The 20738-nt window shown below is 36.5% G+C and overlaps 2 protein-coding genes across 3 annotated transcripts; both read left to right on the forward strand.

The window, feature by feature from the left end:
* Positions 1–200: 200 nt before the first annotated feature.
* LOC113069918 (tyrosine-protein kinase ZAP-70) lies at positions 201–9693 on the forward strand. The gene is made up of 13 exons (XM_026243037.1): positions 201–425; positions 4014–4453; positions 5303–5463; positions 5834–5972; positions 6493–6577; positions 6769–6785; positions 6879–6918; positions 7453–7636; positions 7730–7936; positions 8253–8445; positions 8580–8720; positions 8807–8919; positions 9056–9693. Exons 2-13 carry the CDS (start codon positions 4052–4054, stop codon positions 9171–9173), a joined length of 1800 nt encoding a protein of 599 aa, XP_026098822.1. The 5' UTR covers positions 201–425; positions 4014–4051; the 3' UTR covers positions 9174–9693.
* Positions 9694–10339: 646 nt separating this feature from the next.
* On the forward strand, positions 10340–16829 carry LOC113069919 (MOB kinase activator 3A). 2 transcript variants are annotated; one of them, XM_026243040.1, is made up of 4 exons: positions 10340–10566; positions 11660–12226; positions 15322–15524; positions 16233–16829. In XM_026243040.1, exons 2-4 carry the CDS (start codon positions 11809–11811, stop codon positions 16260–16262), a joined length of 651 nt encoding a protein of 216 aa, XP_026098825.1. In that variant the 5' UTR covers positions 10340–10566; positions 11660–11808; the 3' UTR covers positions 16263–16829. The 2 variants fall into 2 exon arrangements, with proteins under 2 accessions (XP_026098825.1, XP_026098824.1); XM_026243039.1 differs by having other exon boundaries at positions 11745–12226.
* Positions 16830–20738: the final 3909 nt, after the last annotated feature.

Consider the following 20738-nt stretch of genomic DNA (forward strand, 5'->3'; position numbering starts at 1 on the left):
CTTCTAACTGTTTTAAGCATTAGTCACAGCTTTTCAAAGCACTCAGCAGTTACATCCCAAGACATGGGTGAGAAAGTAAGTTACAGTTTCTGTAGAAGAAGCCACGAAGGGAATGCAAATATGAGTGATTTGAGCAGCCCACACAGTTCACCTGTTTGCATAGAAACACACGAGACCCATATTCACACATAAGTGCACGCGTTTTCTTTTAAGCTCACACACACACACACACACACACACACAAACTTGGCAAGCATAAAGCCATCTAGCGTACAAGCCAGATCAGAGAGCATCATCACTTCAGCAAACTAAATACATTTGTTATAACTCCTTCACCAGAACATCCGTGTCTCCACTCTTTTTTTTCACTCTCTCTCTCTCTTTCTTTCTATCTCTCTCTTCCTGGATTTCAGCTACAGGCCACGGTGAGTTTTTAATTAGATTATTCTGGCTTTTTTTGACTCTGGCTGCCAAGAACCATCTGTTCTTATCTTGTACCGGGGCAAATTCACAACTTTTCATGGTCGATCAAAATATCAGGCATGTAACGTGCAATGGAGGAGAGATATGTTCAGGGGTCAAATACCATACAGACACATAACCATTACATTAAATTGAGATTGTAGATATCAAGCTAATTTGAAACATCTTGTTGGCATATATGTATGCATGTTAAGCAACACTTTTGAAGGCTGTCTGAGCAGATGTTGCATGTTGTTAAGAAAGTTCATAACACGGAAAGTCAAGGGTGCAATTTTCAATCTTATCTTGTTGCGTAGTCTACATTTATTTAAATAAATGTTAACGATAAAGCACTGCTAATGCTGGTATCTTTTTCCCAGGGTGAATTATAATCATAAATGATTGTTTAAAGGGATTTTCATTGCCTTTATGGCTGCAAGCTTGTAATTTATGCATAAATAAATTATGCATTTGGACAGTTTATACTTTTTACGTTCGTTTTATTTTGCAAATGTGTATGAAAAGTATATAGTATATGCAATCGGAAAGTTAATGTGTCTCTGCAAATATAAAATAGCATCACTAGGACCGCAGAGTAGCACAAAATTCATCTGTGGCTTCAGAGACGAAGATAAAATATGTATTGAACTGTAGAACAGGTGCAGAAGATCTGAAAAGTTTCAGATGCTGTTAACTGGTTTGAACTAAATATGCAATTATAATTTTTAATTACAGCACACAATTTTAATTTCAAATTAGTAGGTAAAGAATTTTTAAAGATCAACAGTTAAAAACACATTGTGAGTCCCATTACTTAAATCATTTTGCTCAACTTATCTCATAAAACAGGTGACACTTCTATTAATTCTGCTTCTTTGAAATGAATGTGTACCAGAATTCATTATTTTGTGGTACACTGAATCACAAGTAACTCAAAGGTTTCGGTTCAAGAATCCAGACAGTTTCACTGCTCAAATGCCCGTGAAATTTCAGTGGTCCTTTGAGACCATCTAAATATGGGCACAAAATCATGAAAAGTTGGACAAGAAAAAGAGCGATAGAAAAAAACTAAGTGAGTAGTCACGAAAAGGGCAGGGGTCAAATAGCCTTTTATGTATGGGAAAAAGAAGGTATTTGTTTCCGTCGTAGGCTACTTTGCCTGTTTGAACAGAGCTAGTTTCCATTCAAGACAGCTGAGTTTGGATCTATGGACATAAACACTATGAATAGTTTAGGTATCATTAAGTAGCATAGAACAGATTCTTGAGTTGAGAAAATCTGTACAAAAAAAAAAAAAAAAAATTATGAAACCACTATTGGGGCATTTTAGTGAACTCATACAAATGAGCTGTACCAACTCAGATTTCTTAGCTTGAAATTCATCTCCAAAATGTCCATATACTTCTAAACAACCTTAAAAATGAGCGTATGCCTCAAGGCCTTGATCTTATTTATGTCTTGAATAGTTTTCAAAGATGCTCAATTTCAAAGCTCCTTTTATAGATTAAATAGACAGTGAACCCCCATCTCAGATGGTTGCTTGCTTCTGAACGCATGAGACATTTTGCTCACAATGATAAAATTACCCCTAATACGGAAGAGAAGATGTTTCGATGAGGCTCGGCCGCAATTTCGTCACCCATCTTTCACACCGGAAAATAATGTTTAGACAAACAAATTATTAAATACCATTTCACTTTTCGCATAACATTGATAAATCTATCTTGAAGACACATCTTTGACCACTGAAAATACAAATTTGAACTAGTTGACATAAGTACTGCCTCTACTTCCCCAAAATTAAGTTATAATATATGTATATATATATATATATATATATATATATTTAAATAATATCCATCTATCCATTCTCAGAACTGGTTATACTCCCTAGGGGAGAAGACTGAAGCTGAATATAAATGTTATATATACACATATATAAGTACATACACACACACACACACACACACACACACACACATATAAATTATTTTACAATATCTATATATATGCTAAATTGCAGCAATTTGCATTATTTTAATTATGTAAATTGCTTACATTTCTATGCTAAATTGGGTTATATATATGAAGTGTTCAGATGCAAAAAAAAGCCTCTAATTGCCATCTGAAATTTGGTTCTCCTATATTTATGTTATTTCACTTTAATGGCATAGAAAAGGATCTATACTTTGCCAATTAAGTAAAAAGTGAAACGACTGAACCTAAACATAAGACCCTGATAAAAATAAAAAATTTTGAAAAAAAATTCAGACAGCACATGAACTCTTCATACACACACACACACACACACACACTCATATGACTATAAATTTATGTGTGTGTGTGTTAATGTGCTATTTATATTATTAAAAAAAGTACAATCAAAGCATCAGTTTTCTAATAACTTATCATTTATTAAATTATTTCTTGATAAATCCTTCGTGTTGTGCTATATTCAGGGGTAACAAATAATAATAGTAAAAAAAAGTGCAACATCACACTTACATTAAGTTCCAAATGTAAAATGGAAAGGATCAAATTGCCTCATGAGTCTCACGTTTCCCCTCAGATAATGCACTGTCCCCCAGACCTTTGCTGTGGCCTGTGGTGGTTTAAGACAAGGTTGTGTATATGTGTGGCTGTGGGTCTTTCTCTGTGTTTTCAACCGTTGTCATCCCTGTTAGTGTGGGCAGCTCTGTGTCCAGGAAGCTGTGGTTTAAATCACAGCTGCCTGTGTCTTCCATTGGTTCTCAGTCCATGTGTTGCCACCTCAGGACATGTGCCATTCTGTCTAGAAGTCACCGTCGGATCATTTGCATAAAACAATGGAATCTGAAGTGTGAGGCATTTTGAGGTGTTTTACGTGCAGTTTTTGCTTTCTGGTGAAAACATGCTTATGTTTCATTATTGACCTCATACTCTCCTACACAGCATTAGCATTCAGTCACTGGAAAATGGTCATAACTACATAAGGAAGTCCCTTACAGATGTTTTTTTTTTTTCATCTTTGCCTTATTGGCATCTACAAGATTACAGAATTTTTATTCATCTTCTTCATTTTCTTCTAGTCCCAGAGATGCATTTCAGCAAAGCATGTGTCTGTTGATGAGCTTAGGAACATTCTTGAAGCATCGGCACCTGCGCAGGGTGGAGGGTTGTCATTTAAGAGGTGGCGGGGGAGGGGAAGGATATGGCTGAATTTCCTGTTGTGGTGAATCGATCCGAGTGCGAGACTTTGCCGGCTGCACAGCACTAAAGCTCCAACCACACCAGCTTTACATGTTGTCTTTTTAACACTATATACCTCTACATACCATTTTTTTTATTAAATAGGGCCATTAAAAACAAAAAATGTCTTTGTTGAGGATACAAAAAAAGAGGAAAACTAAGAAAAAGTGGGAGAGATGCTTTCAGATGTGAAAAAAAATACTCCCACATCCCACATCAGCAGAAACACATGCTCACTACAGTTTGCCACATTTAGTTAAAAGTTATCAGTCACTTCAATCTCTCTCACTCTCTCTGTTTTTCTCTCAAACATCATTTTCTAGATCTAGAGAGACTCTTCAACCCCCTTGTTGCCTCCATCATGGCAGACCCTGCCGCAGACCTCCCGTTCTTCTATGGCAGCATCAGCCGCTCGGAGGCCGAGGATAACCTGAAGCTGGCCGGCATGGGAGACGGCCTCTTCCTCCTGCGCCAATGCCTCCGCAGCTTGGGGGGCTACGTCCTGTCTTTGGTTTGGAACCTGGAGTTCTACCATTACTCGGTTGAAAAACAACTTAATGGCACATTCTGCATCGCAGGTGGGAAGCCTCACTGCGGACCTGCTGAGCTCTGTGAGTACTACAGCAAAGACCCCGACGGGCTCGTGTGCACCTTGAGAAAACCCTGCCTGCGAACGGCTGACACACCAATCAAGACGGGCGTCTTTGACAGCCTGAGGGAAAATATGCTCAGGGAATATGTGCGTCACACTTGGAACCTGGAGGTAAGAGGTTCAAAACAGGGTTTGATTCTGATTGACAAGCAAGGTGTTGATTAATATTAGGTAACTGCATGGCTATGAAATAATTGTAGGTTTGATGACCATGCTACGGTTCCATATCACTTTTTGCCAACCTAATAACTGCAGTTTTGCCTGTTTTAAGCAAAATAAAACCATTTGGATAAAAGCATCTGCTAAAAGACTAAATGTAAATGAAAAAAACATTTTATAGTGATCTAAACCTGAAAAATGTTCTGATCTATGCAAATTATATAGTTTTATATGTGCATTAAAGGGATAGGACATCCAAAAATTAGAACCATTTACTATTATTTACCATACTAATACCATAATAATTTTGGTTAACATTGACTTCCAATTTATGGACCAAAAAGACATTTCTGAAAATATAATATGATGAATAAAGAAGAACTCCTGATTTTGAGTAGATTATGACTTTTTTTTCTTTTTTAGGTGGGCTATCCATATAGTTATAGTTTAAATGGAAATATTTAAATTCTTGAACTTTAACAATGAAAAGTGTAACAAACATTCTTTCATTTACAAGTCATTTTTTAGAATACATGCTTTTAATTTTTAACTAATTTTTTAATTTTTAATTTTAATTAAAAATTGTCTTACGTACACATTAAAGTCTTTTTCCTGTAAATGATCTCGTCATGGCCTATTCCTCTTATTTAAATGTATTTAACATATTTTATGCATTAATTATGAAAAAAAAAAATATATGAAAATAAAAAAAATTTTTATTGTCAGTCTTCAATGGTAAGGAAATGTTTGATAATTTTTCATGAGAGACCCCGAAAATAGGATATTATGTTCTTTTTTTAGGGGGAGGCCATGGAACAAGCCGTCATTAGCCAGGCCCCACAGCTAGAGAAACTGATTGCCACCACAGCGCATGAGAAAATGCCCTGGTTCCATGGCAAGATCCCTCGCCAGGAGAGTGAGAGACGACTGTATTCAGGATCTCAGCCGGATGGAAAGTTCCTGTGAGTGAAGAGCTTGAGAAATCATCAGTCTAAATTTTTCCTGCAGCGTTAGGGTGGAAAGTCACGATGATACTTGGGCTGCTTTTAGAGGCAAATCTTATTAACATATTGTTTGTATCAGAGATAAAATTGGGTCTTGTGTGATGTAATGAGTAAAATAAATGCAAATCGGATGATTACAAAAAATTATGTTAGCTGTAGATGCGATATTTGCTCACCTACATTCCCTCAGTAGCTTTGTCTGCATCATAAAAATAATATGCAATTCAAAAAGACACACAGCATGATTGGTCAATATTACATACAGTACTTGTTACTTCAATAACTCAGAAAGCACATGAACAAATATCTGACCTGTTTTGTTTTCCAGAGTCCGAGAGAGAGAAGAATTTGGAACATTCGCGCTGTCAGTGACATACGGAAAAACAGTATACCATTATCAGATTTTACACGACAAATCAGGGAAATACGCAATGCCAGAGGGAACTAAATTTGACACCGTGTGGCAGGTATGCTTTACCTGTCATCTTATATTCTTGAAAATGCTTTATGTAAGACTAAAAAAAGACTGAAGGATAAAAATACCCCTCTCACAGAATGTCGCTAGAATGTAATAGCTTTTGCAATATGAAATTTAACATTTATGTATTTTAATTCATTATATTTAGTTCCATAAAGAGTATGACAAGAAAAGAGTATGCCTATGATATAGATATTTAGGATTTATGTTTTGTGAAGGTTATATAATATAATTATTTTATTTGTGCATACTGTGGAGTTTGGCACCACAAAAAGTAAATCAATATATAATTTAAATCATTTAAAGTATTGCACAATAAATGTGCATATTAAGTTGTTTCAAAATATTGAAAATGTGTTTTAGTATAACAGCTTGCAGAGCAAACAAAAACATCCAATAGATAATACAACAGTAATATCAGAAATTATGTCTGCATATATAAAGACTTTTTTATTTTTGTAGTTGTCATTGATGTTTTTTTGTAATAATGATATTCCTCTGGAGGGCAGCTGGTTGAATATTTAAAGATGAAGCCTGATGGTCTTGTGACTGTACTGAGAGAACAGTGTATCAACCAAAGTAATGCAGTTTCAGGTATAAACTTTAATGTTAAAAACATTTTATGTAAAAGTTATATATCTTCACCAAAACCACACATTTCTGTATACAAATATGAACAATCAGACTTGGGGATTTACATGGTATGAATACATTAAAATTAATATTTGTGAGTGAAAATGTCTTAAGATCATATTTTTCTTCTCGTTTCTTTTCTTCAATTTTAGCTCTTACGACTGGTCCGGTAAGTCTGGATGACAGAACACATCTATTTTTTAAAGACATTTAATAATATTATGTGTGTGGTTAATCGTAGGGCTCTCTATTTGTGTTTCAGAGGAAGCCTGGAAATAATGGATACACACCGCCGCCTATGGGTAAGTTTATATCGGTACAACATTATAAAGTTGAAACCATCTAACAGCAGTGAGAAAATAAAATAAAAATAAGCCTAGAATTGTATGTGTGCTTGAAATATGTTTTTTTTTTTTAAACAGTCCACGCCTCAGTCTCTGTGCTGTTTACGTTATAAATGCATCAAGTTTTGGCTATTACTAAACTCTGAGTATTGAGAAACCACTGGTTTTGCACAAAGAACAACAAAAATTAATGGCTTGGCTTTACCATAGAGCCGTGCAGTTTGTAGTCCTGAAGAAGAGAATTTGCATTAACCACTTGTTTCTGCTGGAATTTCTATTTCTAACTTTCTATGAGTAAAATAAGCCTGTGGTTAGCATTAGCTATGTTGCTAACACGTTGCTACATACGCACTACAGCAACAACAAAAAAATGTGTTACTTGTTAGCAATAAAAAAACTGAATGTTTTAAATATTTTACAAAAGTTTTCACTTTCAAAAGTTGATCAGCACACTAAAAACATGTATCTAACATCTGCTGTGATGTTCCCCAGTGCCCAAGTGTGCACGTCCATCTTTGCCTATGGATCATGATGCATTCATCAGTCCTTACGATGATCCAAATGAATGCAAGAAGAAGTCACTATTCATCAAAAGAGACAAGCTCATGATCGACGAGGTGGAGCTTGGTTCGGGCAACTTTGGCTGTGTGAAGAAAGGTGTATTCAAAATGGAAAGGTGACTGCAAAGAGTGGAAGAATTTGTGTTGTAACATTTTCCTTAAATGAAATACTTCTACATCTTAAGCACGTGTTTCTTTCTCTTGTGTAGCAAACAGATTGATGTGGCAATTAAAGTTTTGAAGGAAGGTAATGAAAAATCAATAAAGGATGAAATGATGCGAGAGGCCCATATTATGCATCAGCTGAGTGATCCGTTCATTGTGCGCATGATTGGACTCTGTGAAGCTGAAGCGCTCATGTTGGTGATGGAAATGGCCTCCGCTGGCCCACTCAACAAGTTTCTCTCTGGCAAGAAGTGAGCATATCAGAATAAAAATATTTAGAACTTAATCTTTTATTTGTGTTATCAATAATATATAAATGTGTTTCTACATTTGGTCTATATTGTATACTAGAATATGTTTAACAGTCTATATATACTCTATAAAATATATTTTTTGTGACACTTTAGCTGTGATAATAGTGATTTAATAGTGATTTCTGTTCCAACTTGTGTTAAAGTCAGTGTGAAATCTATCATTTCTAAGCAAATTTTAAATAGATTCATCATTTAAAACATTGTTCTGACTAAATTAGAAAATTCCCAAGTTGATCAGTATTGCTCCTTTCAGGGACGAGGTCACTATGGACAACATTGTGACGTTAATGCATCAGGTCTCACTGGGGATGAAGTACTTAGAAGGAAAGAACTTTGTGCACAGAGACCTGGCAGCCCGTAATGTACTATTAGTCAACCAGCAATATGCCAAGATCAGTGACTTCGGCCTCTCCAAGGCACTGGGTGCAGACAACAACTATTACAAGGTGGGCTGCTCTCAGGTGTACTGTGAGAGAAACACACTTTTACCACAATTACATTCTAATTAATATAATTTATTGCATTGTGCATCTGTGTAATTTAATGGTAAACACTGCATTGTGGTTTTGTATGTGTTTAGGCCCGTACAGGAGGTAGATGGCCTCTGAAGTGGTACGCACCAGAGTGCATTCAATTTCATAAGTTCTCCAGCAAAAGTGATGTTTGGAGCTTTGGTGTTACGATGTGGGAGGCCTTCTCCTACGGAGGAAAGCCTTATAAGGTAAATATTTACGCTGTAACAGTACTTAAAACCAACTTCAATAAGTTGCTTGTGTGACTTTTCATCCGTTTGTTTTCCTCATGCAGAAAATGAAAGGTCCAGAGGTAATGAGTTTTATTGAAAGTGGCAATCGTATGGATTGCCCAGCTGGATGTCCTGAGACCATGTATGAACTGATGAAGGAGTGCTGGACATACAAGTAAATCTAATGCCATTACGTTTCTTACATTGACATTATAAACTCATAATACTTGTCTGTTTGCTTGTATGTGGATTGAGGGGCTCAAGGTAATATACATAACCTCTGATTGACATCTGACTCCTGTCTTCTTCAGGCATGAAGAACGGCCAGGTTTTGTCAAAGTAGAGGAGAAGATGAGAAACTTCTATTACTCCATTTCCAAGAAGATTCCAGACTACATGAAAACAGAGAATGGAAAGCCCCCTAAGTGATCATGGGGCAAATCTATCATGTATTTAGAATTTTTGCATTGCATTGCATTTTGTTGTGTTCCAGGGTTAAAGGAAATGTCTGCAAACTTAATGGATAATGTGCTGGCAGAAAATCCGGAATCTTTAGCATTATGTCTATCAAACTATTGACCGAGCAATACAAGTCACCTTTTTTTTAATTATTGGCCTGCTATTATCAGTGTTCATAATACTATTTGTGTTCAGTGTCTATTTACTATTTAAATATACCAGGAAGTGCTTTTCTTCCTGCAAGTGTTTCAGTTATTGACATCGGATGTATTTTCTCTATCACCCATTAACACTTTCAATATGAGAGGAATTACTTAAACCTCATGGTCTTGTTTTCTGTTAAATAATTTGATTGTAAGTTTCCTGCAATTTTCAGTATTCCTTTTAACAATATATGTTCGCAAATATTTGAATGAAAATATATTTTGTGACACATTCTGAAGGTTTTTTTTTTTACTTGCAATAACCTGTACATGGAATAAAACAATTAATGTTAAACAGATGCACGGGTCTGTCGTATGCATAAACTTTCCACTTGAACATAAAAAGAGTAACATAATTATATATGTTTAATAATTATACAAATATATAGAGAAGACCACAGCCAAAGCCACACTGAAACACATTTAACACAGGTTAAACTGTTCTCAGAATAGGTTTATTTTTATAAATGTCAGACTGAGACAAGATGTCACAATTGTTTTCAGTGTCAAATTTATTATAAATTACTATATCAGCCAAAACAATTATTTTATTTATATTACATTTTACATTTTTGTTATTTATGTTATAATTCAGCTGACAAGCCTATAAATTCTGCATGATGATAGATTGCGTAAACTTACTTCATAAACAGCATTTTTCTGGTAAATGGCAGTTTATTTTTATTTATTTTTTATTTTCTGTTCTTTAAGTTTTAAGTTCAAGGCATGTGTCTATAAACTTCCTTTCAAAAATAAACCTGTGTAAAAAGTCTGCCAGCCAACCCTCATAATTTTTTTTTCACAGCCCCCAATAAATTGATCTCCGATGCATAAAATGTTTTGATGTTAGCGTGTAACCATAGTGCATACAAATGCACTTCCTTCTTGTTCACTCTTCTCCTCTATTGGACTGGAGAGGCTCCACTGATGTTTCAATAGAGGAAGTGTACTTTGTTCAGCAGGGAGGGGCTTGTGGTTTCCTTAGAAAGTGTGGACTTAATAATTGTTACAATACGAAGGCGATGTTCCTTTTAACTCTATAACAATTGCAAATACAATGTAATTATAATAAACAAGCACCATCTTGAATACCGAACAAAATAGAGGACGGTGTAAAAAGGCGGTTCACATCAAAGCGGAACAAGAAAGGCGCTCGCTCGGTAAGTTTGCTTCAACTTCACTGTAAACATTTGCTTAAAAACATCGTCATTTTGTACGTTCTGGGTATACAGTTGTCGATTTTACAGAGGTTATTTTTTTTGTCGCACCTGTGTGTTTTCATGAAAGTTAATTTCGTGTGAATATTCGTGTCCTCGTCACGCCATTAAAAAGACATCGTCATACGGAATTACTGTGTAGACAGAAGAGCGCAACATATTTCACTTTTGATGTATGCTACTGGCATTCATTTATTTACAAACATGTACAGATTTACATGTTTACAATATAGAAATATGTGAATTAAAAAATATATATAACTTAAAAATAAGTATTACAATTATTTAAAAGTTCTAATTTTAAATGCATAGGCCTACTGTTGAAAAAGATGTTGTAAATATGTTATAAATAAACATACTTTAACTATTATAGAAGTTAGTGGAATCCCCCTGCCCTGGCCATTAAATGCCACCCATGATGTCCAACAGGAAATTACTCAGTAATTCCCCTAATATTCTAAATATGCTAAGTCTGTATACAACCTGTTCAGTGGCCGACTTTTCTTTAAAGTGCAGATATGATATATTGTTTGTTCAGTTGGTTAAACTGAGAAAGTCTTAAAAATTAAAATACTCAAAATGCTGTTTCTTGCTACTTGTGCCATTCTGTCACTTAATCTTGAGGCACAGCCGATTGGAATTAATCCTTGAGTTTGAGAAAATCCTTGTGCAATAATAAAAATGTGGGTCCCAAAATATGAAGTTATTTGAGTGTCACAGCGAGAAGAAAATCTGACACTCTCAAGCACTCTTTTAATGTTTTGTCTACTAGGGTTCCCATCTGTAAACCTGGAAATATTAGAGAAAGTCCGGGAGAAGTCATGGAAATGAATAAAATCTTCTTTTAGTTTAGTCTTGCTCAGCACTAAATAATATAAACATAAAATATTTGCTAGAAACTGCTCTTAATGTGTGTGCTATTTTGTAAAATGATGTTCTGGTCTTATGTAATCAAACCCTTATTCAAAAGGACTTGGAACCCTGGAGGAGACTAAGTTTGTCCTAGTTTTATTTTCTTTCCCTTTTTCTCATTCAGCATCCGTCCTTCCTCCATCGGTGATACTGAAAAGCCTCCACACAATATTGTCCTTGTTTATCCGTCCTTTAATTTCTCATTTCAGGCATCCTTGCTATCAAAAGGCTCATTCTAGACACATTACACAACAACCCTGTCCCCCAGCAACCATGTCCACAGCCCTAAAACAAGTCTTCAACAAGGACAGGACATTCCGGCCCAAGCGCAAGTTTGAGCCTGGAACGCAGCGCTTTGAGCTGCACAAGAAAGCACAGGCGTCCCTGAATGCCGGCCTGGACCTGAAGCAGGCGGTGCAGCTGCCGCATGGTGAAGACCTCAATGATTGGGTGGCCGTTCACGTGGTGGACTTCTTTAACCGCATCAACCTCATCTACGGCACCATCAGCGACTCCTGCACAGACCAGACCTGCCCCGTTATGTCAGGCGGGCCTAAGTACGAGTACCGCTGGCAGGATGAACAAAAGTATAAGAAGCCCACCGCTGTCTCAGCACCCAAATACATGAGCCTGCTAATGGACTGGATTGAGGTCCAGATCAACAATGAGCACATCTTCCCCACTAATGTTGGTAAGGACCAAATGACCCGAACAAAACATTATGTTTTGCACCAAAATTTCCTTAAATTGTTGGATATGTAAAGTTGTTTTAAACCCAATTTCTTTTCATACAAGACTATTGACAGTTTCCTTCAAGTTTACTGTAAATTACAGTTTACTTCACTGTAGATGTAGGGTTTAAGTTTGTTTGCTTTCAGAAAGGTTCTTTGGTAAAAACCAAAATGGTTATTCTATTACATTGCCTCAACAGCCCCAACTTCATTTTTAAGACTGTAGTAAGGAGTATAATAAAAGAAATTAGCAGTGACTTAAAATAAATTAATTATATTGGTCAGACAGCAAAATACCAGTTTTATCCAAGATTTTTTTCTCATAACTAACTTTTTGGAGTTATTTGAGCACTTTTAACCAATTGATTCAAAGGAGTTTAGTGAACATACAGTATAAAATCAGTCTTTTTTTTAGTATGTCGATTGTTTTATCATTTAAAACCTAACAAACTGGCATATAATTCTTTAAAATGAATGCTACTTCATTGCATCTTTTCCAATGCAGTGACATTCAGACATTCAAAGGTAATCAAAAGTGTGGCTTAAATGTCCAAATACTGGACCTTTTGTTCTCTATTTAGTCCATCAAACTTAAACCTCTGTAGGTCATCAGAATGTGCTATGCAGACATTTAAAGAAATCATATAGGTCACCATATAAAAAGTAATTGGTTGACTAGGGTGACCAAATGTGCCATTTTCCCAGGACACGTCCAGGCCAGGATTTCTATATTGTCTAAAATATCCACGCTTTGGCTTTGTTTCCACTGCTCAGACCAATTGTTGTATGACGCAGTACCTGATGGTATGCTCAGTGCTGCTTCGAGTTAAACACGTTGATATGTACACGTATTTGCATCGCTTTGACCGTGCTCTGTGGATCCCACCTTCTAATGCACCACGATTGGTCGGCTACGTACAATGTATGCATTGTATTGATCAAACGATCATTAGCTTCATTAAGTATGAAAACAGGAACCCAAAGCCAAATCCTGGATATTTTAGACATTATAGAAATCCTGGCCAGGACGTGAAAATGCCACGTTTGGTTACCCTACTGTTGACCATTTGCAGCATCATTTAAGATTAACTATGAATCAAGATAGAGATAATAAATTATGCAGACAACTTTGGGGTGGTCAAGTGTAGTTTTTGACTTCCCAGGCTGTATCTCATTATCCTCAACCTGTCATTGGACATCTGTGCTGCATATCAATTTGGTACATACAATTTACATTGGGATACAAATAGACCAAGTCTGCAAACGGAACAGTTCTTAGAATGCAATCAGACAGTCTCAGAATATGCCATGTATAAGGACATGGTTGTCTGTATCCAGGCCAGATCATGGGACTCTATTAATAATCCGCACTGAGGAAATATGATTCTGCGATGTATAATCCATCACATCGCAGCACGTGTCTGAGATGAGCAACTTGTGATGTGAGGACATGTGGATGAGAAAAGAGATACCATCGTTTACACTACTCCGGTGTCTTCCACGTTCGAAAATGGAGACTTTTGAAAATGCTGTTGACCCCATTTTAGTTTGAAAACTCCTGGGTTGCATTTTAGTGTAAACGGACCAAAACAGAGACTTTCCAAAACTTTGGTGTGGCGACCCACGTGAACTCTGCATATCATTGACTACCGTGTTACCGTATCGTGAATAGCAATCATGCTCTTTTTTGAACCTGCCAGTGACTAGCAACCGACCTCTGATTTACACTTTTAAGCGCCTGCCCAGTGTGCATGAATGGTCATGTGAAATGCGTTTTCAGTTATGTAGTGTAGACAGAGATCATTTCTGAAACGCCATTGATAACGCAGATCATTTTAACTCTAAAACGCTGTTTTAAAACGAAAACGCACTAGTGTAAACAAATGGGGCCTGAGAATATCCAATGTATAAGGACACGGTTGTCTGCATCCAGGCCAGATCACGGGTCTCTATTAATAAACCGCACTGAGGAAATATGATTCTGCGATGTATATTGTAGCATGTGCCTCAGATGAGCAACTTATAAAGTGAGGACATGCGAATGAGAAAAGACATAGGCCTAACGTTACCATCCAGAGATAGGAGGCATTTGTTTACTATGGTGAAATCAGCAGGCTCAGCTTGTCATCTCAGTTCTACCTTTAATCTACAAATAACTAGTTTGATGTTCTTTCAAATGTTAGGACCTGATATGGATGTAAAATCACAATGAGAAATTATAGCTGCAAGCAGTACTGAAAGTCCCTCACAGCAGGGGCCACTTCCACCCAGTGGCTTTAGGAAAACAGCAAACAGTGGACAATATTCATTTAAAGTGGTGAATATAGGAGGAATATGTCAAAGTCATTTTTATAAAACGAAGAGTTCCAGTCCTTGATTCTGATTGGTTGAGGCGCATTCGAAGCTGTTGTAAATTACACTATGAACATACACCTTTGTTTACTTCTGTGTGTTGCTCGGCAACCACTTTGTTGAAACCACAACTGTTTCAGAGGAACTACATTGTTTGGTGGAAGAATACAGTTTTTATTTATATCATTACACTTTATTTGCTCGGTTTTATTCTGTGAAACCTTACTATGTATATGGACCAACCACTAGCGACCACTAGATTTTTATTGTAGGTGGGCCTCCAGAAAACTCAAAAGCTTTCCTCGGACTGCTTATTGGATGAACCGCTAGAATGAAAATCACTCACTGGCAATGGGCCAAAAGTTAAGTTTGTGTAAAACAAGTCATTTCCTTTTGCGTGGAAAAGCATCAGACTTTAACAGGCCATCACGAACACACCCTTTAACAAAAAATTAGCATGGCAAAAGCCTTATGATTCCACTATCCAAATCTGAAGATGATCCGATTAAAACTGTAGGAGGAGTTTGTTAAAATACGAGGCCTGAAAATAGAAAAAACTACACAAAATAATAGCGGAAACAATGGCTGCGTGCATGTGCCTGCATATGATTAAAACAAAATTGTTTTTGTTCTCACTCTTTTGACTGGTTTCGCATTGAAACTTGCAGGTTATTCATTTTTTTATATGGTGTTTCTTTCTTAGGTACGCCCTTCCCTAAGACCTTCATGCAGGTTGCAAAGAAGATCTTGTCTCGTTTGTTCCGAGTCTTTGTCCATGTGTACATCCACCATTTCGACCGCGTGAGCCAGATGGGAGCAGAGGCCCACGTGAACACCTGTTACAAACATTTCTATAACTTTGTTACTGAATTCAACCTCATAGACCACAAAGAGCTGGAACCTCTGGTAAGTGTATGTGTTAAATATAGCAATAGGCAAAAAAAAAAATTACATATGTGCAGTAAAAGCTACGGAAAACATTGTTATTATTTTATAACTATAGTATTTATATGTGCATGTGTCTCTATGTGTGTGTGTGGATTTAGAAACATATCAAGAGTGATTTTCCATAACCTAATGAAGGCAGATAGCGAGAAACAAAGAGCGACTGATACAGAAACAAGCGCTAATGCGTCATGTCATGATCGGTATTTAACAAGGCCATTTTATAATGGCTTTGCTAATTGGTAGGGTCACACTAGGACAGGATGAGTCAGCGGGTTTGATATTCCAGCCTCTTTATCATTTTCTCACAGGCTCTTAATGAGCGTCTGAGCTCCTAGTGCAGAAAAACCCTTCATCTATAGTTCATTATCTCAGTAGTCACAGTTGAATTGGTTCCGTGGCATCAGATGTCACCCCAGGTCCTGTTACTGACATCAGGAGCTTGTGGCTGTTTGCATAGTGTTTCCAAAAGTTTTGCATCTGTAAAGTGTATATATAAATACAGGGAATAGGATCAGCATTTATTTCACATTTTATATCATTAATATTTCCTTTCATAAATGAAAAAGAAAATAAATGATTATCATTTTAGAGGCAGCCAAGTTGTTTTTATTCAAAACAAAGTAATGGTTTATGTCATACTGATGCAGTGTTTATTTCTCTTAACAGAAAGAGATGACATCACGGATGTGCCACTGAAAAAGAGAGCGGACCTTTACATTTCAGACAGATCAGAACCATGCAAATTTACAATTTCAAAGCAGATGAAACAGAAACCAAACTTTATTTTTTATACACTTTAATGTACTGTAATATTCTGTGTAGAGGGAGAGACATGTACATCTCTCCGTATTCTCATGTGTAGGCATATGCAGAGTATTTTTTATTAGAAATCAGTATTATCAGTTATTTTTGTTTCAAAATTGTTCTGAATAATTTCTTTTGTTCTGTTGAGCTGTTATAATCTTTAATTTACAGATTATATTTGACTATTTATGTCTGTGGTTGAGATATTAAACCCACTTCCTCATGTCTGTATGTCATCAGTTCTGTTCTCAGTTACTGGTTGTGTTTGCATCATCACTAATTCTCACTAAAAACTTGATGAAGCGGTAGGACTTAATGTCTGACTACTATAAAAGTTTAAGATATCATTCAGTACATCATCCCTGGAATTTTATTTAATAACCTCATAGTCATGTAGTTTTTTCTGCTTTTGTTTTAATCTTTTCTGTTTCTAAAATGAAAGACAATCCTGTTTCTCCAGCTCTTCTGGTTTTGTCTCAGTCTTATTTTCTCAGCCTTCTCACGATTTTCACAATTAAATTAGATTGCAGGGCCGACACAAGCCAGCTGTTTCATAAACACTTTTGTTTCTGTCCACTAGATGGCGATAAAGGCATTTCCAGCACACACCTGTATAATAAAATGTTGCATTACCTTAAGTCCTGATCACTAATTTTATTTTACTAATTTTCAACTATGTCTACGGTTTGGTTATTCAATGGGTTTTCTTTTTGGACAAGGCTCTTTTATAATTGTTCTTTCTTTAGCGTTTCAACTACGACTAATCGGCCAGACTGTAATTAGTTTATAGTTATCTTATTGCTCTGTTGTCTACTATCCTGCATGCTGAATAAGTGCTGAGTTGCACATTTAGAGGAAATAATTATTCAGCCCCAGTTTGTCTGGATGATGAAGTCGTTAACTGTGAATCGCGCTCTGCCCTTGATTTCAACACCACCTCTTCAGACTGCCCCCAATTCCAGATTTTTCCAGTAGTCTCTGCATCATAATGAGAGGGCGTGTTTGCAACACTGACGTTGAACGCTGTAACAAGGTTATGCTAGTTTATGTGCTCAAATAAATGTGCTCGTTAAAGCGCATTTATAAACCTAGTTGAGATTCATGCCAATTAAAAAGTTTATATTCACTTCAAGTGTTTTCATGCAAAAATGTAACAAATACTCTTAATGAAACTATGCTTACAACTGCTCTAAAAAATAAGTTCAACTAAAATATATTGTTTCAACGAATGTATTAATACTACATGCTTATGCATCGTTTAATAAATATTAATATATAATAATAATAATGTAATTTAATATAGCCTACTTAATTTTTATTAGGGAAAAACACACCCAACAGAAGATACACTGAAAAATTATTTGGCCAGTTGCCTTTGCATGTGTACATCTTAATTTTTTTTGGGGAAAGCACAGTTTTGCCTGCATATTGGTTCAGTGCAGTGATTATATCAAATGGCAATATATGCACTATTTTATATATATATATATATATATATATATATATATATATATATATATATATATATGTCTTATATATATCATCTACTGCCATCACACTGTATGTACCATAGGTTACATTAATTAATGTCCATAGAGGAATCAATGCGCGAGTGTGATTGCCTGATTCAAAGAACCGACTCAGTATTCAAGTATTCTGTTTATTGTTCTGTAAACCAGCTTCGCTACATGAACACATAGAAGGGCTACATAAAAAGTGTTAACATAATATATGCTTCCAACTGCAAATGTTGTATATGCGCATTCATACACACAATAAATGTATTAATCTCAAAATATAGTTGTTGGAAAGGGTTACAAAGTAGTGAGTTGCATCAGATCTAGCTTTTCTGCTCCGTCACATTCCCTCGCCACTGATCAACAACTCCGCGCCATAACAGGCGTTTTCTTTCACTTTCAGCAACAAAACGCCTGGCCGACCGTCTGTTACGTGTTATTATCTGGATATTGTCGTGTTCTTTAGGAATGTACCAGAACTGGAATGAAGCAGAAACTGCACGTCAGTGGGCGGAGCTTTGGCCTCACGCTCCAGCAGTGGTGGGGAGGGTACGTGCAGGACGAGGTGGTGAAAAACGCGCTCGCGCTGTAATGTTAATCAAGCGTTGGTGCCGTCAGGCTGATTCAATGCGGCTAAATGTTGCATAAGGCTGTCTATCTTGGGATTCGAATATGCAATTTTATTATGTTAACTAGACTACTGATACCCAGGGACTCTAAAACACTTTGAAACTAAAATAAATAGTTCAACAAATGCATTCAGTTTAATAATATTGCGAGGAAGGAACGAACAAACGAGTTTTATGATATGAATATCCTTAGAAAAGTGTACACATCATATTTAGACATATCTTAGGACATTTCGTACATACCTAGAGATGTATATAAACATATCTAATTATTTCAGTTTGTGATCCTGTGCTTAACTTTTTTTTTGCTCGTGCATTTACGTCGCTGTTTTGTTCTTTTGTAAACTCCGACTATTCAGACTCCCACAGGCATGCAAATATTTTTCCATTTGTTCCACTAGTATTTACATTTTCGGGGTTTATTGTTTGGGGCTTGGAGGATTTCCAGTTTCTAAACTGATAAAAGCAAGCTTACGCAATAGAGGCCCAGGACACATTGCTTAATCAGAAAAATATTTCAGGGGTCGACAAAATTCTTCGTTTAAGAGGAAAGAAGAAGTGCATGCTTCCCTCCACAGTTGCTGTTTTTCTACAAAACCTTTCAACTTTATTAGTTTCATAGATAATTTTTTTATAGCGAGACCTTATGTATACATAGTCTGTGCACCCAAGCAATAAATGTAATCCACAATCTCAGGTTGAGCGGGTAGATAGGATCACATTCAGGTGTATTCTGCTGTCAGTGCCTGATGTGTCTGATGACAGTCTCCTCATAAGTTGCTCATGCTTTCCTGCCACATGGATTTTGAATCCAGGAAAGGTTTTGGCGCCACAGCAGAAGTGTAAATAAATCTTTGTCATGTGTGTATGTACTAGCTGACTCCTCAGAAACCTACACGCCCTTGATGTAACAGAAGAGGACTACAGAATTCCCAAAGAGATCAGTCCAAGCACACATACACACTTGTCTGTCTTTTTCTCCCTCTCCAAATACACACACACTCTCACACTCCACTTTCATCACACACTCACCTAACACCAGACACCTCGCTTTCTCATTTTTCATTTTCTCCACTTTCCTCACTTTTCCTCCTCCCAAACAATTCACACATATCTGACCTCATAACCCTGGACCACAAAACCAGTTTTGAGATTTATACGTCATCTAAAGGCTGAATAAAAAAGCTTTGGTTTTGTGGTCCAGGGACAGGGTCACATATTTTCTTGCACATACAAATACAGATTAGTTCTCTTAAACAGAACAACCAGACATTACTCTTCCTAACACACCAGAACCTCACCAATCAGATCTCATCCTCTTTGGGATGTACATGTGCACACTGCTGTTTTTGACTCTGTTATGCATGTACCCAATGGAGAGTTAGAATACTATTTGGACCCTTTTGCGAAGGCCCCACTCTGTCAACCTAGAGTACGCACTGCTCCTCCTCCATCACGTGGCTTGTTTTCAACATAACTTGGCATTTCATCATGTGCTTCTTTCCTCCAAGCCTCACTCTGAACCTTGCGTAATCTTTACGGCTGTTTTCATGGCTGAATATATAAGCCAAAACACACTGGGAGACCAACCAGAAAGAGAGACAGGTGGACAAGGTGGACAAATGACTTTAAGTGGCATTTAATTATTTGACCACCCGAGAAAATAAAGACACTGAAAAACATATATAACTACTGACAAAACCTTATGAGTTAAGGGTAAGAAAGTTTCACTTTGTTTCTAAGAGAGTGTACAGGAAGCTGAAATAACTCAGGTATCAAAACTGCCATGTCTAGGACTAAAATAGATATTTCACTTGGCTCATTCAAGGGATCGAAATCATCAAAGCTTTCATTAACACCAGTGTGAGGATACACACCTGACCCGTCTATCTCAGACTCAGCATGGCTGTAAAACGTGCCTGTGTCACGATCATGTGTGCCAGTGAATGCTAACATTCCCATCCATTCAATTAAGGGCATGGAATGTTGAAGTTACAGTTCAGATGAGACAGTTGTGTTTTATAGAGTAACAAATGTCGTTTTCTAGTGGTGGATAATGCCCATGCATTGTTCCTATATAATCTACAAGAAAATATTGCTCTTCATCAAAGGGTTTCCCAAACATTGGTGAAATGTTAATAATGAATTCAATCATGAAATGTAAATAAATGATTCTAAAGTTATATATATAGGCCTATATGTTTTTTTTAACCTGACGTGAC

This window comes from Carassius auratus, unplaced genomic scaffold (assembly GCF_003368295.1).
Source record: "Carassius auratus strain Wakin unplaced genomic scaffold, ASM336829v1 scaf_tig00002576, whole genome shotgun sequence".
Taxonomy (NCBI): Eukaryota; Metazoa; Chordata; class Actinopteri; order Cypriniformes; family Cyprinidae; genus Carassius; species Carassius auratus.

Excerpts from the sequence above, each read along its gene's own strand:
- LOC113069918 (XM_026243037.1), top strand. The coding sequence starts at position 4,052 with ATGGCAGACCCTGCCGCAGACCTCCCGTTCTTCTATGGCAGCATCAGC. Across the intron at positions 6,919-7,452 it reads ATACACACCGCCGCCTATGG|TGCCCAAGTGTGCACGTCCA; the intron begins GTAAGTTTATAT and ends GATGTTCCCCAG. Across the intron at positions 8,920-9,055 it reads AAGGAGTGCTGGACATACAA|GCATGAAGAACGGCCAGGTT; the intron begins GTAAATCTAATG and ends TGTCTTCTTCAG.
- LOC113069919 (XM_026243040.1), top strand. The coding sequence starts at position 11,809 with ATGTCCACAGCCCTAAAACAAGTCTTCAACAAGGACAGGACATTCCGG. Across the intron at positions 12,227-15,321 it reads CATCTTCCCCACTAATGTTG|GTACGCCCTTCCCTAAGACC; the intron begins GTAAGGACCAAA and ends TTTCTTTCTTAG. Across the intron at positions 15,525-16,232 it reads ACAAAGAGCTGGAACCTCTG|AAAGAGATGACATCACGGAT; the intron begins GTAAGTGTATGT and ends TTCTCTTAACAG.